Source organism: Chiloscyllium plagiosum, unplaced genomic scaffold, assembly GCF_037043375.1.
Source record: "Chiloscyllium plagiosum isolate Xiang-an unplaced genomic scaffold, Cpla_swu_hap1 HiC_scaffold_7, whole genome shotgun sequence".
In the NCBI taxonomy this organism is placed as follows: Eukaryota; Metazoa; Chordata; class Chondrichthyes; order Orectolobiformes; family Hemiscylliidae; genus Chiloscyllium; species Chiloscyllium plagiosum.
This window is the reverse complement of record NW_028270145.1, coordinates 112,971,367-112,993,335: the sequence shown is the minus strand read 5'-3', so window position 1 is coordinate 112,993,335 and position 21,969 is coordinate 112,971,367. Positions and strand designations below refer to the sequence as shown.

Genomic DNA, 21,969 nt, shown 5'->3' with positions numbered 1-21,969 from the left:
ACTATCCCCATTCACAACTAATTACTTCTTTCTATCCCCCTTACAAAGACCTCACAAACTATGAACCTAAAAACGAAAGCAAAATACACCTTTTCCCCTTTGCACTGAATCCCCATATTGCCTCCAAAATCCCTGTGATATACACCCAATCTGGTTGTATCTCACGCGTCACAAAGCTAGTCTGTTTTTTTCCTAAAAGCTGTTCCTTGGTTCAAGGAGACTCTGTCCTTGTTTTTGTCAGAGGGATAATAAACCGGGTCAGACCTCCAATCAGTCTGGTTTCGTACAGAGATGAAAAGGATCTTGAGAGGCCTTTTGTTTATATATAAACAGATGAGACTTCACGGCAAAGTGGTCATGTTTTAGAAGTGACCTGTATAAAGAGAGGGGCGTGGTCAGCTCTCTAGTTTAATGCAGTTTAATGTGGATAAATGTGTGGTTATCCACTTTGGTGGCAAGGACAGGAAGGTAGATTACTATCTAAATGGAGTCAAGTTAGGTAAAGGGACAGTACAGAGAGATCTAGGTGTTCTTGTACATCGGTCAATGAAAGCAAGCATGCAGGTACAGCAGGTAGTGAAGAAAGCGAATAGCATGCTGGCCTTCATAACAAGAGGGATTGAGTGTAGAAGCAAAGAGGTCCTTCTACAGCTGTACAGGGCCCTGGTGAGACCGCACCTGGAATATTGTGCGCAGTTTTGTTCTCCAAATTTGAGGAAAGACATTCTGGCTATTGAGGGAGTGCAGCGTAGGTTCACGAGGTCAATTCCCAGAAGGCCGGGACTATCTTAGGCTGAAAGATTGGAGCGACTGGGCTTGTATACTCTTGAGTTTAGAAGGCTGAGAGGGGATCTGATTGAGACATATAAGATTATTAAAGGATTGGACACTCTGGAGGCAGGAAACATGTTTCCACTGATGGGTGAGTCCCGAACCAGAGGACACAGTTTAAAAATAAGGGGTAGGCCACTTAGAACAGAGTTGAGGAGAAACTTCTTAACCCAGAGAGTGGTGAGTGTGTGGAATGCTCTGCCCCAGAAGGCTGTGGAGGCCAAGTTCTCTGGATACTTTCAAGAAAGGGTTGGATAGAGCTCTTAAGGATAGAGGAATCAAGGGTTATGGGGATAAGGCAGGAACAGGATACTGATTGAGGATGGTCAGCCATGATCATAATAAATGGTGGTGCTGGCTCGAAGGGCAGAATCAACTAGGTAAAAACAATGACTGCAGATGCTGGAAACCAGATTTTGGTTTAGTGGTGCTGGAAGAGCACAGCACTTCAGGCAGCATGCTCCTCGGATGCTGCCTGAACTGCTGTGCTCTTCCAGTACCACTAATCCAAAATCGAAGGGCAGAATGGCCTACTCCTGCACCTGTTGTCTATTGTCTATCTACCTAGACTTCCAAAAGGCCTTTGATAAGGTGCCTCACGGGAGGCTGCTGAGCAAGGTGAGGGCCCATGGTGTTCGAGGTGAGCTACTGGTATGGATTGAGGATTGGCCGTCTGACAGAAGGCAGAGAGTTGGGATGAAAGGTTCTTTCTTGGAATGGCAGCCGGTGACAAGCGGTGTCCCGCAGGGTTCAGTGTTGGGGCTGCAGCTGTTCACTTTATATATTAATGATCGGGATGAAGGGACTGGGGGCATTCTGGCAAAGTTCGCCGATGATACGAAGTTAGGTGGGCAAGCAGATAGTACTGAGGAAGTGGGGAGGCTGCAGAAAGATTTAGACAGTTTAGGAGATGGTCTAAGAAATGGCTGATGAAATTCAATATGAGAGATGGTGTAGGAGGGAGGAGTCCAGATTTGTTGGACATTGGGACCAGTTTTGGGGAAGGTGGGACTATTACAAAGTGGACGGTCTACACCTGAACCAGACCGGAATCAATTTCCTTGGGGGAGTTTTTGCTACTACTGTTGGGGAGGTTTTAATCTAATGTGGCAGGGGGCTAGGAACCAGAAGAGAAAACAAGTAGGCAGTGAGGTGGTGACTGGAGACTGTAAGAATTATGAAAATAGTATTAATAAAGGGAAGAGTAGACAGAGAGCAGATGAGCGCAAAAAAAAAAATAGTGGCATGAAATGCATCTATTTTAATGCAAGGAGTATAGTGTGTAAGGCAGATGAACTTAGGGCTTGGATTGGTGCCTGGGAGTATGATGTTATTGTAATCACAGAGACTTGGTTGAAGGAAGGGCATCATAATTGGCAAGTAAATGTTCCAGGATGTAGATGCTTCAGACAGGACAGGGAGGGAAGTAAAAGGGGGGGGGGGGGGGGTGTAGTTGCATTGCTGGTCAAGGACGATATCATGGCTGTGCTAAAGGAGCACACTATAGAGGTCTTGGGTAGTGAGGCATTATGGGTGGAGCTGAGAAGTAAGAAGGGTGCAGTTACATTGTTGGGGCTGTATTACAGGCCTCCCAACAGTGAGCGTGAGGTAGAAGAACAAATAGGTAAGCAGATTATGGAAAGATATAGAGGCAATAGGGTAGTGGTGATGGGAGATTTTAATTTTCCCAACATTGACTGAGATACACTTAACGTCAGAGGTCTGGATGGGGTAGAATTTGTAAGAAGCTTCCAGGAAAGTTTTCGAGAGCAGTATGTCAATAGTCCGGCGAGGGAAGGGGCCATTTTGGACCTGGTACTGGGGAACGAGCCAGGACAGGTGGTAGAAGTTGTGGTGGGGGATTTCTTTGGGAACAGTGACCAGAATTCTGTAAGTTCTAGAATACTTGTAGATAAAGAAGAGAGTGGTCCTAAGGGAAGAGTACTAAACTTGGGCCAAGGCCAATTATACCAAAATTAGGCAGGAGCTTGGAAATGTGAATTGGATACAGCTATTTGAAGGCAAGTCCACATTTGAGATGTGGGAGGCTTTCAAAGATAGGTTAAAGATAGTGCAGGATAGGCATGTCTCGTTGAAGGCAAAGGATAGGAAGGGCAAGATTCGTGGACCGTGGATGACAGAAGAAATTTTATGACTAGCCAAGAGGAAAAGGGAAGCAGACATAAGGTCAAGGCAGCTAAGAACAGAATGGGCTCTGGAGGAATATCGGAAGAGTAGGACAGGTCTTAAACGAGAAATCAAGTGGGCTAAAAGGGGTCATGAAATAGCTTTAGTGAGCAGAATTAAGGAGAATCCCAAAGCATTTTATTCTTATATAAGAAGCAAGCGGGTAACTAGAGAAAGGATTGGTTCACTAAAGAATAACGAAGGAAGGCTGTGTGTCGAACCTGAGAAAATGGGTGAGATTCTGAATGATTACTTTGAATCAGTGTTCACTGAGGAGAGGGACATGATGAATGTTGAGATTAGGGATAGAAGTTCGATTAGTCTGGATCACGTTGACATAAGGAGGGAAGATGTGTTGGGTAGGCTAGAGGTTATTAAGGTGGATAAATCCCCAGGACCGGATGGGATCTATCCTAGGTTGGTGAGGGAGGCGAGAGAGGAAATAGCTGGGGCCCTGACAGATATCTTTGTGGCATCCTTAAATACAGGTGAGGTGCCGGAGGACTGGAGGGTTGCTCATGTTGTCCCCCTGTACAAGAAGGGTAGTAGGGATATTCCAGGTAACTACAGACCAGTGAGCCTGACGTCAGTGGTGGGAAAGTTGCTGGAGAAGGTACTGAGGGATAGGATCTATTTATATTTAGAAAAGAATGGGCTTATCAGTGATAGGGAACATGGTTTTGTGGGGGGGAGATCGTGCCTTATCAACTTAATAGAGGTCTTCGAGGAAGTGACCAAGTTGATAGATGAAGGAAGGGCTGCAGATGTCATATACATGGACTTTAGTAAGGCATTTGATAAGGTTCCCCATGGTAGACTAATGGAGAAAGTGAAGTCACATGGTGTGCAGGGTGTTCTCGCTAGGTGGATAAAGAACTGGTTGAGCAACAGGAGACAGAGAGTAGTAGTTGAAGGGAGTTTCTCAAAATGGAGAAAGGTGACAGTGGTGTTCCACAGGGGTCAGTGTTGGGGCCACTGTTGTTTGTAATATACATAAACGATCTGGAAGAGGGCACTGTTGGTATGATCAGCAAGTTTGCAGATGACACGAAGATTGGTGGAGTAGCAGAAAGCATAAGGGACTGTCAGAGAATACAGGAGGATTTAGATAGACTGGAGAGTCGGGCGGAAAAGTGGCAGATGGTTTCAGTCCAGACAAATGTGAGGTGATGCATTTAGGCAAGTCTAATTCTAGAGCAAATTATACAGTAAACGGAAGAGCCTTGGGAAAAGTTGATGAGCAGAGAGATCTGGGAGTTCAGGCCCATTGTACCCTGAAGGTTGCTGCACAAGTGGATAGAGTGGTCAAGAAGGCACATGGTATGCTTGCCTTCATCGGATGGGGTATTGCGTATAAGAGCTGGCAGGTCATGTTAAAATTATACAAGACATTGGCTCGGCTGCATTTAGAATACTGTGTACAGTTCTGGTCCCCACATTACCGAAAGGATGTGGATGCTTTGGAGGGGGTGCAGAGAAGGTTTACGAGGATGTTGCTGAAAATGTGTTGCTGGAAAAGTGCAGCAGGTCAGGCAGCATCCAAAGAGCAGGAGAATCGACGTTTCGGGCATGAGCCCTTCTTCAGGAATGAGGAAAGTGTGTCCAGCAGGCTAAGATAAAAGGTAGGGAGGAGGGACTTGGGGGACGGGCTTTGGAAATGCGATAGGTGGAAGGAGCTCAAGGTGAGGGTGATAGGCCGGAGTGGGGTGGGGGCGGAGAGGTCAGGAAGAAGATTGCAGGTTAGGAAGGTGGTGCTGAGTTCGATGGATTTGACTGAGACAAGGTGGGGGGAGGGGAAATGAGGAAACTGGTGAAATCCGAGTTCATCCGTTGTGGTTGGAGGGTTCCCAGGCGGAAGATGAGGCGCTCCTCCTCCAACCGTCATGTTGCCATGGTCTGGCGATGGAGGAGTCCAAGGACCTGCATGTCCTTGGTGGAGTGGGAGGGGGAGTTGAAGTGTTAAGCCACGGGGCGGTTGGGTTGGTTGGTCCAGGTGTCCCAGAGGTGTTCTCTGAAACGTTCTGCAAGTAGGCGGCCTGTCTCCCCAATATAGAGGAGGCCACATCGGGTGCAGCGGATGCAATAGATGATGTGTGTGGAGGTGCAGGTGAATTTGTGGCGGATATGGAAGTGTCCCTTGGGGCCTTGGAGGGAAGTAAGGGGGCAGGTGTGGGCGCAAGTTTTGCATTTCTTGCGGTTGCAGGGGAAGGTGCCGGGAGTGGAGGTTGGGTTGATGGGGGGTGTGGACCTGACGAGGGACTTATGGAGGGAGTGGTCTTTTCGGAACGCTGATAGGGGAGGGGAGGGAAATATATCCTTGGTTGTGGGGTCCGTTTGGAGGTGGCGGAAATGATGGCGGATGATACGCTGTACATGGAGATTGGTGGGGTGGTAGGTGAGGACCAGTGGGGTTCTGTCCTGGTGGCGGTTGGAGGGGCGGGGCTCAAGAGCGGAGGAGCGGGAAGTGGAAGACATGCAGTGGAGGGCATCGTCGACCACGTCTGGGGTGGAAATTGTGGTCCTTGAAGAAAGAGGCCATCTGGGTTGTACGGCTTTGGAACTGGTCCTCCTGGGAGCAGATGCGGCGGAGTCGAAGGAATTGGGAGAATGGGATGGCGTTTTTACAGGGGGCAGGGTGGGAGGAGGTGTAGTCTAAGTAGCTGTGGGAGTCGGTCGGTTTATAGTAAATGTCCGTGTTGATTCGGTCGCCCGAGATAGAAATAGAAAGGTCTAGGAAGGGGAGGGAGGAGTCTGAGACTGTCCAGGTGAATTTGAGGTCGGGGTGGAAGGTGTTAGTAAAGTGGACGAACTGTTCAACCTCCTCGTGGGAGCACGAGGCAGCGCCGATACAGTCATCAATGTAGCGGAGGAAAAGGTGGGGGGTGGTGCCAGTGTAGCTGCGGAAGATGGACTGTTCCACATATCCTACGAAGAGGCAGGCATAGCTGGGGCCTATGCGGGTGCCTATGGCTACTCCTTTGGTTTGGAGGAAGTGGGAGGATTGGAAAGAGAAGTTGTTCAGGGTGAGGACCAGTTCAGTCAGTCGAAGGAGGGTGTCAGTGGAAGGGTACTGGTTGGGTCGGCGGGAGAGGAAGAAGCGGAGGGCTTTGAGTCCTTCATGATGGGGGATGGAGGTATACAGGGACTGGATGTCCATGGTGAAGATAAGGTGTTGGGGGCCGGGGAAGCGAAAGTCATGGAGGAGGTGGAGGGCGTGGGTGGTGTCCTGAAGTAGGTGGGGAGTTCTTGGACTAAGGGGGACAGGACCGTGTCGAGGTATGCAGAGATGAGTTCGGTGGGGCAGGAGGAGGCTAAGACAATGGGTCGGCCGAGGCAGTCAGGTTTGTGGATTTTGGGCAGGAGGTAGAAACGGGCGGTGCGGGGTTGTGGGACTATGAGGTTGGAGGCGGTGGATGGGAGATCCCCTGAGGTGATGAGGTTATGGATGGTCTGGGAGATGATGGTTTGGTGGTGGGGGGTGGGGTCATGGTCAAGGGGGCAGTAGGAGGAGGTGTCCGCGAGCTGGCGTTTAGCCTCAGCAGTGTAAAGGTCGGTGCGCCAAACTACGAGGATGTTGCCTGGTATGGAAGCTATGAAGAGAAGTTGAGAAGGTTAGGTTTATTTTCACGAGAAAAAAGGAGATTGAGGGAGGACCTGATTGAGGTTTGCAAAATCATGAAGGGTATAGACAGGGTGGATAGAACATAGAACATAGAACATAGAAGAATACAGCGCAGTACAGGCCCTTCGGCCCTCGATGTTGCGCCAATCCAAGCCCACCTAATCTACACTAGCCCACTATCCTCCATATGCCTATCCAATGCCCGCTTAAATGCCCATAATGAGGGAGAGTCCACCACTGCTACTGGCAGGGCATTCCATGAACTACGAAGAGATAGAGACATGGTTTTTCGCAGGGTGAAGGATTCAATAACGAGAGGTCACGCTTTCAAGGTGAGAGGTGGGAAATTTAAGGGGGATACATGCAGTAAGTACTTCACACAGAGGGTGGTGGGCGTTTGGAACGCGTTGCCAGCAGAGGTGGTAGAGGCAGGCACGGTAGATTCATTTAAGATGCATCTGGACAGACACATGAGTAGGTGGGGAGCAGAGGGATATAGATACTTAAGAATTGGGCGACAGGTTTAGACAGTAGATTTAGATCGGCTCAGGCTTGGAGGGCCGAAGGGCCTGGCCCTGGGCTATAAATTTTCTTTGTCTTTGTTCTTATGAGCAAATGCGAGATCTTGCACTTTGGAAAAAAGAACACAAGCATGGACTATTTTATAAATGGTGAGAAAATTCATAAAGCCAAAGTGCAAAGGGACCTGGGATCTGGGAGTGCTAGTGCAGGATTCTCTAAAGGTTGTCTTGCAGGTTGAGTCCATGGTTAAGAAAACAAGTATAATGTTGTCATTTATCTCAAGAGGGTTGGAACATAAAAGCTGCGATGTGCTTCTGAGACTTTATAAAGCTCTAGTTAGGCCTCATTTAGAATAGTGTGTCCAGTTTTGGGCCCCACACCTCAGGAAGGACATACTGGCACTGGAGCGTGTCCAGCGGAGATTCACACGGATGGTCCCTGGAATGCTAGGCCTAACATATGATGAACGGCTGAGGATCCTGGGATTGTATTCATTAGAGTTTAGAAGGTTAAGGGGAGATCTAATAGAAACTTACAAGATAATGCATGGCTTAGAAAGGGTGGATGCTGGGGAATTGTTTCCGTCAGGCGGGGAGACTAGGACCCGTGGGCACAGCCTTAGAATTAGAGGGGGTCAGTTTCGAAAGGAAATGAGACATTTCTTCACCCAGAGAGTGGTGGGCCTGTGGAATTCATTGCCACGGAGTGCAGTGGAGGCTGGGACGCTAAATGTCTTCAAGGCAGAGATTGATAAATTCTTAATCTCGCAAGGAATTAAGGGCTACGGGGAGAGTACGGGTTAGTGGCATTGAAATGCCCATCAGCCATGACTCGATGGGCTGAATGACCTTACATCTACCCCTATTTCTTATGGTCTTATGGAGAAGGAGCAAGTAGGTAAATATGCAAGTATGTTTAGCTCTGCTAAGCTGATTGAATTACAGCAGAAAGATGAGGAGTTAAAATAGTTTATCAAAAGGCATTTACTGAGAAAGAAAGTGAATGCATTCCTGTGTATTATTACTTAACAAATTATGTCTTAATGAAGAAGTGGAGACCATCACACATTCAAGCAGATGAAAAATGGGCAGAGATTTATCAAATTGTTTTGCCAGTGGGATCTCGAAAGGAGGTGCTGCAAGTGGTGCATGAGCTACCAACTGGGGGTCATTTAGGGGTGAGGAAAACACAGGCTAAAATACTAAGACATTTTTACTGGTTTGGACTACATAAAGATGTAGTTGAATTTTGCCAGACATCTCATACATGTCAGCTAATCAGAAAACCACAGTCAGTAATAAAACCTGCACCTTTCATACCTAATCCAGCATTTGAGGAATTTTTCACAAGAGTTTGATTGATTGCGTAGGTCCCCTACCTCAAACAAAAAGTGGGAATAAGTATTTATTAACAAAATAATAGATGTGTCGACTAGATTTCCAGAGGCAATCCCATTGCGCAATATCACAGGATAAAAAGGGTTGTAGTAGAATTACTTAAATGTTTTACGAGATACGGCCTGCCAATAGAGATCCAGTCAGGTCAAGGATCAAACCTCACATCCAAACTATTCAAGGAGGTTATGGATAACTTGGGAATAAAGCAATTCAAATCTGCTGTGTACCATCCCGAATTGCAGGGAGTGCTAGAGAGATGGCATCAAACACTGAAGACCATATTGAGGGCTTGTGGTCAGGATTATCCAGATGATTAGGGTAAAGGAATTCTATTCGTACTTTTTGTGATCAGAGATGCAGTGAATGAATTGACCAAATTCAGTCCATTTGAACTAATCTTTGGGCATGATGCAAGAGGGCTGTTAAAATTGATGAAGGAGAAATTAATAAGTCAGAATTCAGAGACCACCCATTTGGACGATGTGTCAAGTTTTAGAGAATGATTAAATAGAGCTGGAGAGTCGGCTAGACAGCATTTAAAAGTATCCCAGCATACAATGAAACAAGCAGCAGATAAGAAACCACGAATTCACAATTTTGCAATTAGGGATAAGGTATTGGTGTTACTCCCAGTAACAGATGAGCCTTTAAAAGCAAGGTTTAGTGGACCTTATAAATTGAGAAGAAATTGATTGAGGTGAACTACTTGATAAGGACTCCGATAAGGAAGAAATCTCACAGAGTGTGTCATGATGGATATATGAATAGGAAGGGTTTGGAGGGATATGGGCCGGGTGCTGGCAGGTGGGACTAGATTGGGTTGGGATATCTGGTCGGCATGGACGGGTTGGACCGAAGGGTCTGTTTCCGTGCTGTACATCTCTATGACTCTATGTGAATATGCTCAAAAGGTATTTTGATCGGAAAGGAAAGCAAGAGGAGAAGGTGTTAATGATTACAGCACAGAAGGAAGGACCACGTTCAGAGGATTCTGACTTGGGCATTCCGCAAATCAAACTGGACAATGAGGAAGTTGTCAAAAATTGGGATAAATTATTGAGTTACCTTCCACAAGAAAATCAAAGTGACCTGAAACAGTTATTACTATCACATGGAGAGATATGTGGAAATAAACTGGAAAGTATTAACCTAATTGTACAAGATGTAGCGATAGGAGATGCTGTTCCGATTAAGCAACATCTTTATAGACATAATCCTCTCAAGTTGGCACAGCTTCAGAAGGAGGTAGCGCGCATGCTCCAAGATGGCATAATCAAAGTGAGTTACAGTGACTGGAGCTCACCCATAGTCATGGTGCCAAAACCAACGGTTATGTGTGGACTATCACAAAATCAACGCTGTTACAAAGACTGATGCATATCCAATTCCACGGTTGGAGGACTGTGTCAACAAAGTGGGGCAAGCAACTTACATTTCTAAGTTGGACTTGTTCAGAGGCTACTAGTAAGTCCCTCTGTCAGAGAGAGCAAAGGCAATTTCAGCTTTCGTAACGCCAAATGGACTATATCAGTTCAAAGTCATGCCATTTGGTGTGAAAAATGCTCCAGCCACATTTCAGAGACTGACTAATAAGGTCATTGCCAGATTACCCAACTGTGTGGTGTATATTGATGATCTGGTGATTTTTAGTGACTCATGGAAGGAACATTTACAGCATTTATCTGACTTGTTCGATTGACTTCGGAAGGCAGGCTTGGTGGGAAACCTGGCTAAAAGTGAATTTGCCAAAGCCCAACTCACCTTCCTGGGCCAAGTTATTGGATACGGACAAATGGCCCCACGGGATGTGAAGCGAAAGTAATTGGGAAATTTCCCACACTGTCCGCAATTCTACAGTTCCTGGGGTTGAGTGGATTTTATCAAAAGTTTGTACTGAACTTTAGCTGCTGCACTCAGCAAATTGTTAAAAGAGGCCAAGTTTCAGTGGACAGTGGACTGTAAAAAGGCATTTGACAGCCTAAAAAAGGTGTTAACCACTGCCCCAGTATTAGCCACAGCGGATTACACGAAGCCTATCAAAGTGGCTATTGACAGTGATGTGGGTGCCAGTGCGGTGCCCCTTCACGAGGAAGACGGGGGAATAGAAAGATCCATCGGGTATTTTTCCAGGAAGTTGAACATTCATCAACGGAAATATTCAATGGTGGAGAAAGAGACTTTCAGCTTGGTGTTGGCATTCCAACATTTCAGTGTTTATATTCCCAGCAATGCATCGGACACAATCGTATACACTGATCATAAACCATTGCCATCTGTGGAAAAATGTAAGGACAAAAATGCCAGTCTGTTTCAATGGAGCTTGTTATTTCAGCCGTTCAGTTTGGCAATTGTGCAGGTGGCAGGTCGCGAAAACGTAATTACCGATCCGTTATTGAGACTCGAATGAGATACAGAGGCATTCGGTGGTGAGTGTGCTACAGCCTGAATTTGCATGCAGTTGTGCATGTTGGCACGTTTATAGTTAGATTAGATTAGATTCCCTACAGCATGGAAACAGGGCCTTCAGCCCAACAAGTCCACACCGACCCTCCGAAGAGCAACTCACCCAGACTCATTCCCCTGCCCCACATTTACCCATGACACTATGGGCAATTTAGCATGGCCAATTCACCTGGCCTGCACAGCTTTGAATTGTGGGAGGAAACCGGAGCACCAGGAGGAAAACCACGCAGACGCAGGGAGAATGTGCAAACTCCACACAGACCGAGGCTGGAATTGAACCTGGTTCCCTGGTGCTGTGAGGCAGCAGTAGTAACCGCTGAGCCACCGTGCTGCCCGTTAGGATAGAGTATATGTGTGTTTAAATACTAACCGGGGTTTTGAAGGGTTAAAAATGATGCCATCTTTTGGTATTGATGGTTCACTTTTTTTAAGGGGGTAGGTGTCACAAAGTCAACCCTTTTTTTCTAAAAACTGTTCCTTGGCTCAAGGAGACTCAGTCCTTGATTTTTTTCAGAGGATCAATAAACCGGGCTGGACTCCAATCAGTCTGGTTTGGTACAGAGATGAAAAGGAGTTTGAGATGCAAACAGATGAGACTTCAGGCCAAAGTGGTCATGCTTTAGAAGTGACCTGTATAAAGAGAGGGGGGGTGGTCAGCTCTCTAGCTGAACGGAGCTGTTTTAGTTCAGTCTTGAACTGGCAAGTTCAACAGGGAGCTGTGTGGAAACTCTAGCTCTTTTCTGCCCTTCAACTTCAACCTGTAAGCATGTGTTCCATTTGTACTGGGTTTTAAAGGGACTGTTGTGTACATTCAGAGCAGTATAATTAAGTCGAGCTGGATAGGTTGAGTTCTGTAGGGGTCCTTTATTGTGTTCCTTGTGTTTCATTGTGTAATTTTGTGAGTACATTTTTTGTCTGTTTTAAAATGCGGCAGTCAACCTAGCTATCTTACTCCGGGTAATTTTTACTGAACACTCACCGAATGAAATTAGAACATAGACCATTACAGCGCAGTACAGGCCCTTCGGCCCTCGATGTTGCGTCGCCCTGTCATACCAATCTGAAGCCCATCCCACCTACACTATTCCATGTACGTCCATATGCTTGTCCAATGATGACTTAAATGCACTTAAACTTGGCGAATCTACTACCGTTGCAGGCAAAGCATTCCATACCCTTACTATTCTTAAATTGCAAAGATAGGTCTAAGGCTGCCTGCTTAAGAATGTTTTGAGTGGTCTGGCCTAGTCCATTGTACGTTGCAGATGTGATCTCTCCTTGCTCTCTATGTGCAACTCACTGGTGGTTTTAGGTGGTACTGTTGCCATATGTTTCCTTCTAGATGGAATTGGCTGTGGGTTTGAAAGATCTGAGGATCTTTGATGAATTTCAGCAGTTCATCCTGTAGATAGTACACACTGCTTTTACTGAGCATCAGTGGTGGAGGGAATGGATGTTTATGGATGTGTTGCCAATCAATCTGCCTGCTTAGTCCTGGATGGTGTTAAGCTTCTTGAGTGTTGTTGGAGCTGCACCCATCCAGGCAAGTGGGGGGTATTCCATCACACTCCTGACTTGTGCCTTGATGGTGGACAGTTTTGGGGAGTCAGGAGGCAAGTTACTCACTGCAGGATTCCTAGCTTCTGACCTGCTCTTGCAGCCGTTCTGTTTATGTGGCTGGACCAGTGAGTTTCAGTCCAATGGTAACCCACAGGACATTGACAGTGGGAGTGTTATGACACGGGGTAAACCCTCCTGCTAGATTTAAAACTAACAACACAGGAAAGATTTATCCTGTGCAGTAATCTGTAAAAATTTGAGTGACCAAAAACTACTTAAAGTAAAAATTAACAACTTTATTTATTTAAGTACAACAGAGGAATAGTTAACTAACCACTATTTACCATTCCTTACTCTAACCTATCTGTTACCTTCCCTTCAATAATACTAGTCCGATAAAACTCCCAATTAAGATTTACAAAACCACATTTCAGATTGCAAAACCAGGCAGCTTTCATTTTTCTATTTGGATCTTCCTGTGTCTTCTTTTCTGCTTCTTAGGAATTTCTGAGTCACCGGTTACTGATTGAAAAGATACTTTTAAGAGAGCTATTTTCAGCCAGTCTGTTTCCATGCTGGGCTTGTCAGTTCTCCTCTCAACTGTTCAATTTTTGTGTTTGTAACCCCAAATGGACTATATCAGTTTAAACTGATATAGCCCATTAGGGGTTACAAGCACAGAAATTTCTTTCACCAGCTCTGATAAGGGTACCTGCCAGTAACCACACATTAAGTCCAACTTGGTGATGTCATTGGCTTGTCCGACTTTCTCCACACAGTCCTCCAATCTTGGAGTTGGATATGAGTCCGATTTTGTAACGGCGTTAACCTTCCAATAATCCACACAGAATCGTTGAGCCCCATCCGGTTTGGGGACTAAGACGATCAGTGAACCCCACTCGCTCTGGCTTGGTTCGATGATGTTCTCGTCGAGCATGGCCTCCACCTCCATCTGGACCTGTCTGGCTTTGAAAGGATTAAGCCGATAGGGGTGTGGTTTTATCAGATTAGTATTTTCTACGTTTACTTCGTGTACAATAGTATTAGTCCTCCCCATCTGATTCGTACATATGTCCTATACTGCAATAACAAATCTTTCAACTGCGCACTATGCTCCTGAGACAGAAAGCTTACTGACCTATCCCACTTCACAAGGACTTCTTCATTTTTTAATCTATTTTGAGGCACCTCAAAATCTACATCGCCTGGATTTGATTCCTCACTCTGCGGGACAGTAACTAACACCTGTTTCTCCAGTTCTCTCTCTCTAGTGTAATACGGTTTCAACATGGTCACATGACATACCCAATACCTTTTTTTTCGATCTGGCATCTTCACGAAATAGTTCACCTGACTCAACTTTTTCTCAATTTGATAAGGACCACTAAACCTGCCTTTGAAGGATCTCCTATCACTGGTAACAGTGCTGACACATCATCCCCTTGGGAAAATGTCCATGTCTCAGAGCTTTTATCTACAACCTACTTCACGCTACACTGTGCCCTCTTTAGGTGCTGTTTAGCTAACTCACCTACTTGATTTAATCTCTCCCTCTCCCTCCCTCTGATATATAATCTAAGTGTGAGATCTCCGATTTTGGTGCTGTCAATCTTTCTTCAATTTATTTCAAAGGGCCTCTCACTTCATGCCCGAATATTAACTCAAAGGGAGTGAACTGAGTAGATTCATTTGGGGCATCTCTAATGGCAAACACTATGAATGGGATACCCTTATCCCAATCATTCGGGTAATCCTGACAGTACGCTCGCAACATGGTCTCAGGGTCTGATGTCACCTTTCTAAAGCTCCCTGGGATTCAGGATGATACCCACTGGATCTAAAGTGTTGTATACCTAATCTATCCATCACCTTCTTAAACAGCCTAGCAGTAAAATGTGACCCTTGGTCTAACTGAATCTTTCTGGGTAGCCCATAACATGTGAAGAAAGCTACTAACTCTTCTGCTATGCTTTTTGCTTTGATACTCTGTAATGGAATTGCCTCCGGAATTCTGGGAGACACATCCATTATGGTTAGCAAGTACTGGTTCCCACGTTTAGTTCTTGGGAGGGGAGCTACACAATCAATTATAACCCGTGTCAAATGTGGGAATTGGCAACAAAGGTACTGGTTTTATTACCGCCTGTGGCTGACCTACCATTTGGCATGTATGATATGTACGGCAAAAGTTAACCACATCCTTGTGCATGTTTCTGTACCTTAGCCTGAGTCTTTCATACCCCTCAGTGACCTCCTACAGGTAGTTCATGTGTTACCTGTAACACCTCCTGTCTGTCTGCTACTGACAACACAATCTGCTGCACTTCAGTCCATTTCTCCTCTACACTAACCCGCCGTGGTGTCCATTTCCGTCTGAGGATTCAATCTTTCAGATAATAACCCTCCGGAATATTCTCTGCCTCCTTTTCAGAGTACGCATCCACATATATATCTTTTATCATTTTGTCTTGCTGTTGCAAGTCTGTTAGCCTTTCAGGACTAAACACTTCTGTCTGACCCTCTGCCCTGTCCAGGTTTTTCCTGCACCATTACGTCAGACAGGGTAAAAGCAAATTACTGCGGATGCTGGAATCTGAAACCAAAAGAGAAAATGCTGGAAAATCTCAGCAGGTCTGGCAGCATCCGTAAGGAGAGAATAGAGCTGACGTTTCGAGTCTAACTGACCCTTTGCCAAAGCTTTGAAAAAGGGTCAGTTAGACTCGAAATGTCAGCTCTTTTCTCTCCTTACAGATGCTGCCAGACCTGCTGAGATTTTCCAGCATTTTCTCTTTTGTCATCAAACAGGGTGTCCGCTAACCAACCCTCAACTCCTTCATCTTTTTCTTTACTTTTCACTTTATGCTGTGACTTATGATCGTGGGATCTGGTTACTACACAGTCTGGGAAAATATCAGGATATTTCTGTTTTAATTCCTCCATTTCCTGGGCTTCTCCAGAACAAGGGGTGTCACTCCCACCTTGGACCCTGTTAAATCATTCCCAACAACAAACTGAATTCCTGGAACTGACACTCTGTCAATCACTCCCACTGGAACTTCCCTCAGTCTTGAGTTGGCACTCCAACCTGATCTTGCATAGGAGAACGCTAAATTTCTGTCCATCTATCCCACAAATTACCACACTCTCAGGTAACGGATCAGAAAGAATGCACATTCGCTCATCCCTTATATCAGTGACTGGTTAGATCCTGTATCTCTCAAAATTATAACTTTTTGTCCTTCGCGTCCTGTTCTTTCTGAGTAAACTTTACCCACAGAGACAAATTCTTTGTAGAGATCAGGTACTAACTCCATACCCAGCCCTGGCCTAGGCTGTGCACTCTCCTGCAGCTCCTCAGCTCTCCTTGGGGTCTCCTTTACTACTGTCACTAATGCCACTGGCTTAGCTTCTTTTACCACATCTTTTCCCACAATGCCTTTCTTTAACGACCAACACTGTGTCTTTACGTATCCCACTTTACCGCAGTGAAAACACCTGAGGCCTTTCACCTCCTTTCCACCCTCTTGGGCTTCTTTTTTATCCTGCGGTAAATTCTTCCCAGTGCTCTCTGCTCTGGGTTTAGTAGAGTAGGATCTCCCCTTCTCCCAACTTCTATCCCCCACAGGATGAAACTCTGGCTGGAAGCTTGTCTTATGCACCAACATGTACTTGTCTGCTAATTCTGCTGCCCTTCTCACTTCCTGAACTTTCTGTCCCTCCACGTGAATTCTTACCATCTCTGGAAGTGAGTTTTTAAACTCCTCCAGCAGAATAATCTCTCTTAGAGCCTCAAAGGCCCGATCTATTTTCAAAGCACACACCCATCGATCGAAATTACTATGTTTAATTCTTTCAAACTCAACATCTGTCTGACCTGATTCCTTCTTTGTGTTTCTGAACCACTGTCTATATGCTTCTGGTACCAATTCATAAGCACTTAAAACAGCCTGTTCAACCTTGTCATACTCTCTTGACACATCATCTGACAGTGCACAAATACCTCACTAGCTCTGCCTACCAGTTTAGTCTGAACTAGCATTACCCATAAATCCCCAGACCACTCCATCTGCCTAGCCAATTTTTCAAATGAAATAATGAAGGCTTTATCATCCTTCTTATTAAAATGTGGCAAAGTTTTGACATATTTATATATATATATACACACACATACATATATATCACTACCTTCTCTTTTAATCTCCATCCTGTTAACTTGACTTTGCTGACTAAGTTGCAACTTCTCAAGTTCAAATTCCCTCTCTTTCTCTCTCCCTTTGTTTTCTCTCTTTGCTCAGCCAAGAACCTTCGCTCTCTCTCTTTTTCCTCTCTCCCTCCTCTCGCCCTTTGTTTATCTTCTAACTCCATTTGCCTCAATTGTAATTTAAGCTTTCCTACCTCTGCTGCACTTGATTGTTTTTCTGACACGCCTAAGTGCTTGAGTAACTCCCTCACTATTTCAGTTTTAGTTTTGTCCTTGGTTAAACCTAAATCTAACATCTTTGCTAATTCTAAAAGTGTGGCCTTTTTCTTTCCTTCTAAACTTTCTTGGCAAATCTGAGAATCATTTTCAAATCCCAGAACCTCTTTAGCAATTTTAAGAGTCATTTCTCTCAATTTTAATTTAATTTAATTGAAAATCATTGAAATTAAACAAATTGTCTCACCTACGTTTTATTTAAAGATCTGGGATACTAACCTGCAAGTGTTTAAATCTGCTGGGACTTTTTGTACCCCCAAATCTATTCGAATCTGCCTAAACCAGTTCAAATCATGGACCCGAACTCCCAAACTGTTACAACATGGGGTAAACCCTCTTGCTTAATTTAAAACCAGCAACACAGAAAATATTTATCCCATGCAGTAATCTGTAAAGATTTGAGTGGCCAATAACTATTTCAAGTAAAAGTTTATTTCTTCAATATAACAGAGAATCATTAACTAACCACTATTCAAAATTCCTTACTCTAACCTATCTGTTACCTTCCCTTCTATAATACGAGTCTGATTAAACTCCCAATTAAGATTTACAAAACCACATTTCTTATCTCAAAACCAGACAGCTTTCGTTCTTCTATTCGGATCTTCCTGTGTCTTCTTTTCTTCTTAGGAATTTCTACGTCACAGGTTACTGATCAAAAAGATACTTTTAAGAGAGCTATTTTCAGCCAGTCTGTTTACATGCTGGTAGCTTGTCAGTTCTCCTCTCAACTGTTCAATTCTTCCCAGTCTTATACCCCCCCAAAGCATGAGATTGTATCATTGGATTTTAAGATTGTCAATATATTCAATTCAAACGGGATTGGAGTTTGATATATTTTCAGGGTAAAATTTAAGCTGTTTGGCCAAATGTGTGTGTGTGTTTAGGCAACGGGCTAATCGAGTTGTTCGACCACGTGTTGCATACATTGTTGCCTTATTGAGAACACTTGGTGCTGTGTCCGGTAGTTCTGCTGCTTTTAACTCTCTTAAAGTGCACCCACATCTTCATAACAGGGACATTCAGTGATGGTGACACCATTGGTTGCTAGATTGTCTCTTATTGGAGATGGTCATAGCCTCGCATTTGTGTGGTGTGAATGAGCACTTGAAATGTCAAGTGCTATGGGGCAAGTTGTAGAAAGTGGGATTCGTGTATACATGTCAGCACAGATTGATTGGTCAAAGGGCCTCCTCTGTGCTGTGTGACTCCATTACTGGGTGTGCAATGGTTCCCAAACACAGGCGTGCAAGTGTTGATTGTGTCAGCCGTGCTCACTGTGGAGGCTGTGCACTAAGCAATGGTGACTGAGGTGATTATGACCCCTACAGTGAGCTGCTGCCACCATTCCTGTTTGCAGGTCGAAGATGAGACCGAGAAGCCAAACGTGGAAGAGGAAGAGGAGGAGGACGAAGAGCTGGATAAGTTGCTGGGCATTGAGCGTTTAAGTGACCTGGTCAGTGAACGCCCTGCACGGGAACCTGAGCGAACCTACAACGAGAAGGATTTTGAATGTAAGTGCAAGTGTGTTTGCCAGAGCGTGTGCCTGTCGGGGTGGGCCTATTTGCAAATTATTTTATGACCAGTCTGTTAGACTAAACCATCTTTACCCAGCCTCGCTGGAGGTGTAGTGGACAGTGAAGAGAGTTACCTCAGATTACAACAGGATCTGGACCAGATGGGCCAATGGGCTGAGGAGTGGCAGATGGAGTTTAATTCAGATAAATACGAGGTGCTGCATTTTGGGAAAGCAAATCTTAGCAGGACTTATACACTTAATGGTAAGGTCCTAGGGAGTGTTGCTGAACAAAGTGACCTTGGAGTGCAGGTTCATAGCTCCTTGAAAGTGGAGTCGCAGGTAGATAGGACAGTGAAGAAGACGTTTGGTATGCTTTCCTTTATTGGTCAGAGTATTGAGTACAGGAATTGGGAGGTTATGTAGAGGCTGTACAGGACATTGGTTAGGCCGCTGTTAGAATAGTGCATGTAATTCTGGTCTCCTTCCTATTGGAAAGATGTTGTGAAACTTGAAAGGGTTCAGAAAAGATTTACAAGGATGTTGCCAGGGTTGGAGGATTTGAGCTATAGCCTCTCCCTAGCACCACCTTCAAATTTTGGTGTCATCTGCAAACTTACTAACTGTACCTTTTATGCTCACATCCAAATGATTTATGGAAATGACAAAAAGTAGAGGACCCAGCACCGATCCTTGTGGCACTCCACTGGTCACAGGTCTCCAGTCTGAAAAACAACCCTCCACCACCACCCTCTGTCTTCTACCTTTGAGCCAGTTTTGTATCCAAACGGTTAGTTCACCCTGTATTCCATGAGATCTAACCTTGCTAATCAGTCTCCCATGGGAACCTTATTGAACGCCTTACTGAAGTCCAATAGATCACATCTACTGCTCTTCCCTCATCGATCTTCTTTTTTACTTCTTCAAAAAACTCAATCAAGTTTGTGAGACATGATTTCCCACGCACAAAGCCATGTTGACTATCCCTAATCAGTTCTTGCCTTTCCAAATACATGTACATCCTGTCCCTCTGGATTACCTCCAACAACTTGCCCACCACTGAGGATAGGCTCACCAGTCTATAGTTCCCTGGGGTCATGTCGTTTTTGTGGCTAGTTGGTCATCTCAGAAATGACTGTCAGACTACTCAGACTCTTTGGCATCACGGTAGCCCACAAACCCACCAACACACTAAAACAGCAGCTAATGAACTTGAAAGACCCTATACAGACAACAAGCAAAACTAATGTCATTTACAAAATACCTTGCAAGGACTGTAACAAACACTACATTGGACAAACAGGCAGAAAACTAGCCACCAGGATACATGAACATCAACTAGCCAGAAAACGGCATGACCCTCTCTCACTAGTATCCTCACATACAGATAAGGAAGGATACCACTTTGACTGGGACAACACATCCATCCTCGGACAAGCCAAACAGAGACACGCACGAGAATTCCTGGAAGCATGGCATTCCAACCGGAACTCCATCAACAAGCACATCAAGTTAGACCCCATCTACCACTCCCTGAGAAAAAGAACAGGAAATGACGTCACCACAGGAAATAACATCACCAACCCAAAGAAACCCAAACATACAAATAGAAAGCAGGAATCATGTACGCTGCTTCGCCTGAGGCCCACTGAAGATGTTACCTAGTAAGGTGATGAAACGTCTGGAAATGAACCTCCCAGCTCAGTGAGCAAACCTACATCCAGCTACTCCTTACAGTCTTATAGAGGGAGGCCATTCACCAATTGAGTCTGTGCCAGCTCTTTGAAGGATACATCCAATCATTTGCATACCTCTTGCTATTTACTCCATAGCCTTGGAGGTTTGTCACTTATACATATTTCTCCAACTCCCCCTTTGGAAAGTTCCCGTTCAATTGTTTTCCATCACTCTTTCAACAAGCACCCCCCAGGCTACAAGAACTCGCTATGAGAAAAGATTAACCCCTTAACTTTTTGCCAACGGTTTTAATTTAATTGAACCTCTGGTCACATACAATCCCATTTCTGAAAACAGTTTTCCCTCAATTACTCCAACACAATCCTTACTAGTATGAAAGGATCGGAGAATCTGATTCCTGGGATGGCAGGTCTAATGTAGAAACAGGGATGGGATTGGTGACGGTCGAACTATATTCAGGAGAATTGAGGTTTTGGGAATACCTGATGAAGGGCTTATGCCCAAAACCTCAATTCTCCTGATCCTCAGATTCTGCCTGACCTGCTGTACGTTTCCAGCACCACACTTTTTAACTCTGATCTCCAGCATCCATAGTCTTCACTTTCTCCTGGAATTATATTCACTGGAGTTTTGAAGAATGAGGGGGAATGTCATGTATACCCATAAAATTCTAATGTGACTAGACAGGCTAAACACAGGAAGATGGTCCCAGTGACTAGGGAGTCCAGAATCAGGGGTCACAGTTCAAGGATGCGTTTTAGACTAAGATGAGGAGAAATGTCTTCACCCACAGAGTGGGGAGCCTGTGGAGTTCTCTGTCACAGAAAGCGCTTGAGACCAAAATATTAATTTTTTTCAAGAAGGTGTTAGGTATAGTTCTTAGGACTAAAGGGAGCAAAGGGTATGGGGGAGAAAGCAGGGACAGGGGAATGAGTTGGATGATCAGACAGTCATATTGAATGGGGGTGCAGGCTCAATGACCTTTTTGTGTTACTATACAGTTGTGGGTGGAGTGAGATGAGGTAGGTTGGGGGTTGCTCTGTGTGAGCAGAAAGGCAAACAGGCTCCAGTTTTGCTGTTGGCTTCAATTCTCCACCCTGTCACACTCAGTGTCGCTGTGTGTAATCCCTAGATCATCGACACACGTCACATCACATTCACCACCCGCTCTCTACTCACCTGCCACACCACACACGCCACAGGAGGAAGCTCCCTCGCCCAGAACGCACGAAGAAGAAGAGGAGGAAAAAGAAAAAGACTTCAGTTCCTCCATCAGAGGGCACGCCCACCATCCAGGAAGTGGATGAGGAGGAGGAAGAGCCTTCGGAGGTGGAAACACAGGACAGGGATCTATCAGGAAATGAGGATACGCACGATCCACCGAAAGCTGATACATCGAGTAACAGATCCCTGGGAGTGAGTTACAGATTTGGAATCTACTCGAGGGGTTCAGGATGGTTTATATATAGAATGACAGATCCCTGGGAGTGAGTTACAGACTGAAATCTAGTCGAGGGGTTTGGGTGGTTTATATACAGAATAACAGATATCCGGGTGTGAGTCACAGACTGGAACCTAATCGAGGGGTTTGGGTGATTTATATACAGAATAACAGATACCCAGGAGTGAGTCACAGACTGAGTTACAATCTAATCAAGGATATTTATTTAGCTAAATCTTGGGAAAGAGTTTCCTA

The 21,969-nt window shown here is 45.1% G+C and overlaps 1 protein-coding gene across 3 annotated transcripts in view; it reads left to right on the top strand.

The window, feature by feature from the left end:
• Positions 1 to 21,969, top strand: part of LOC122551953 (anion exchange protein 3-like) — a 313,611-nt gene that overhangs the window by 97,527 nt on the left and 194,115 nt on the right. For all 3 annotated transcript variants that reach the window (XM_087989369.1, XM_087989367.1, XM_087989368.1), the window contains exons 3-4: positions 18,420 to 18,573; positions 21,406 to 21,689. In XM_087989369.1, coding sequence (XP_087845495.1) covers positions 18,420 to 18,573; positions 21,406 to 21,689 — 438 coding nt within the window. The remainder of the gene's footprint in view (positions 1 to 18,419; positions 18,574 to 21,405; positions 21,690 to 21,969) is intronic.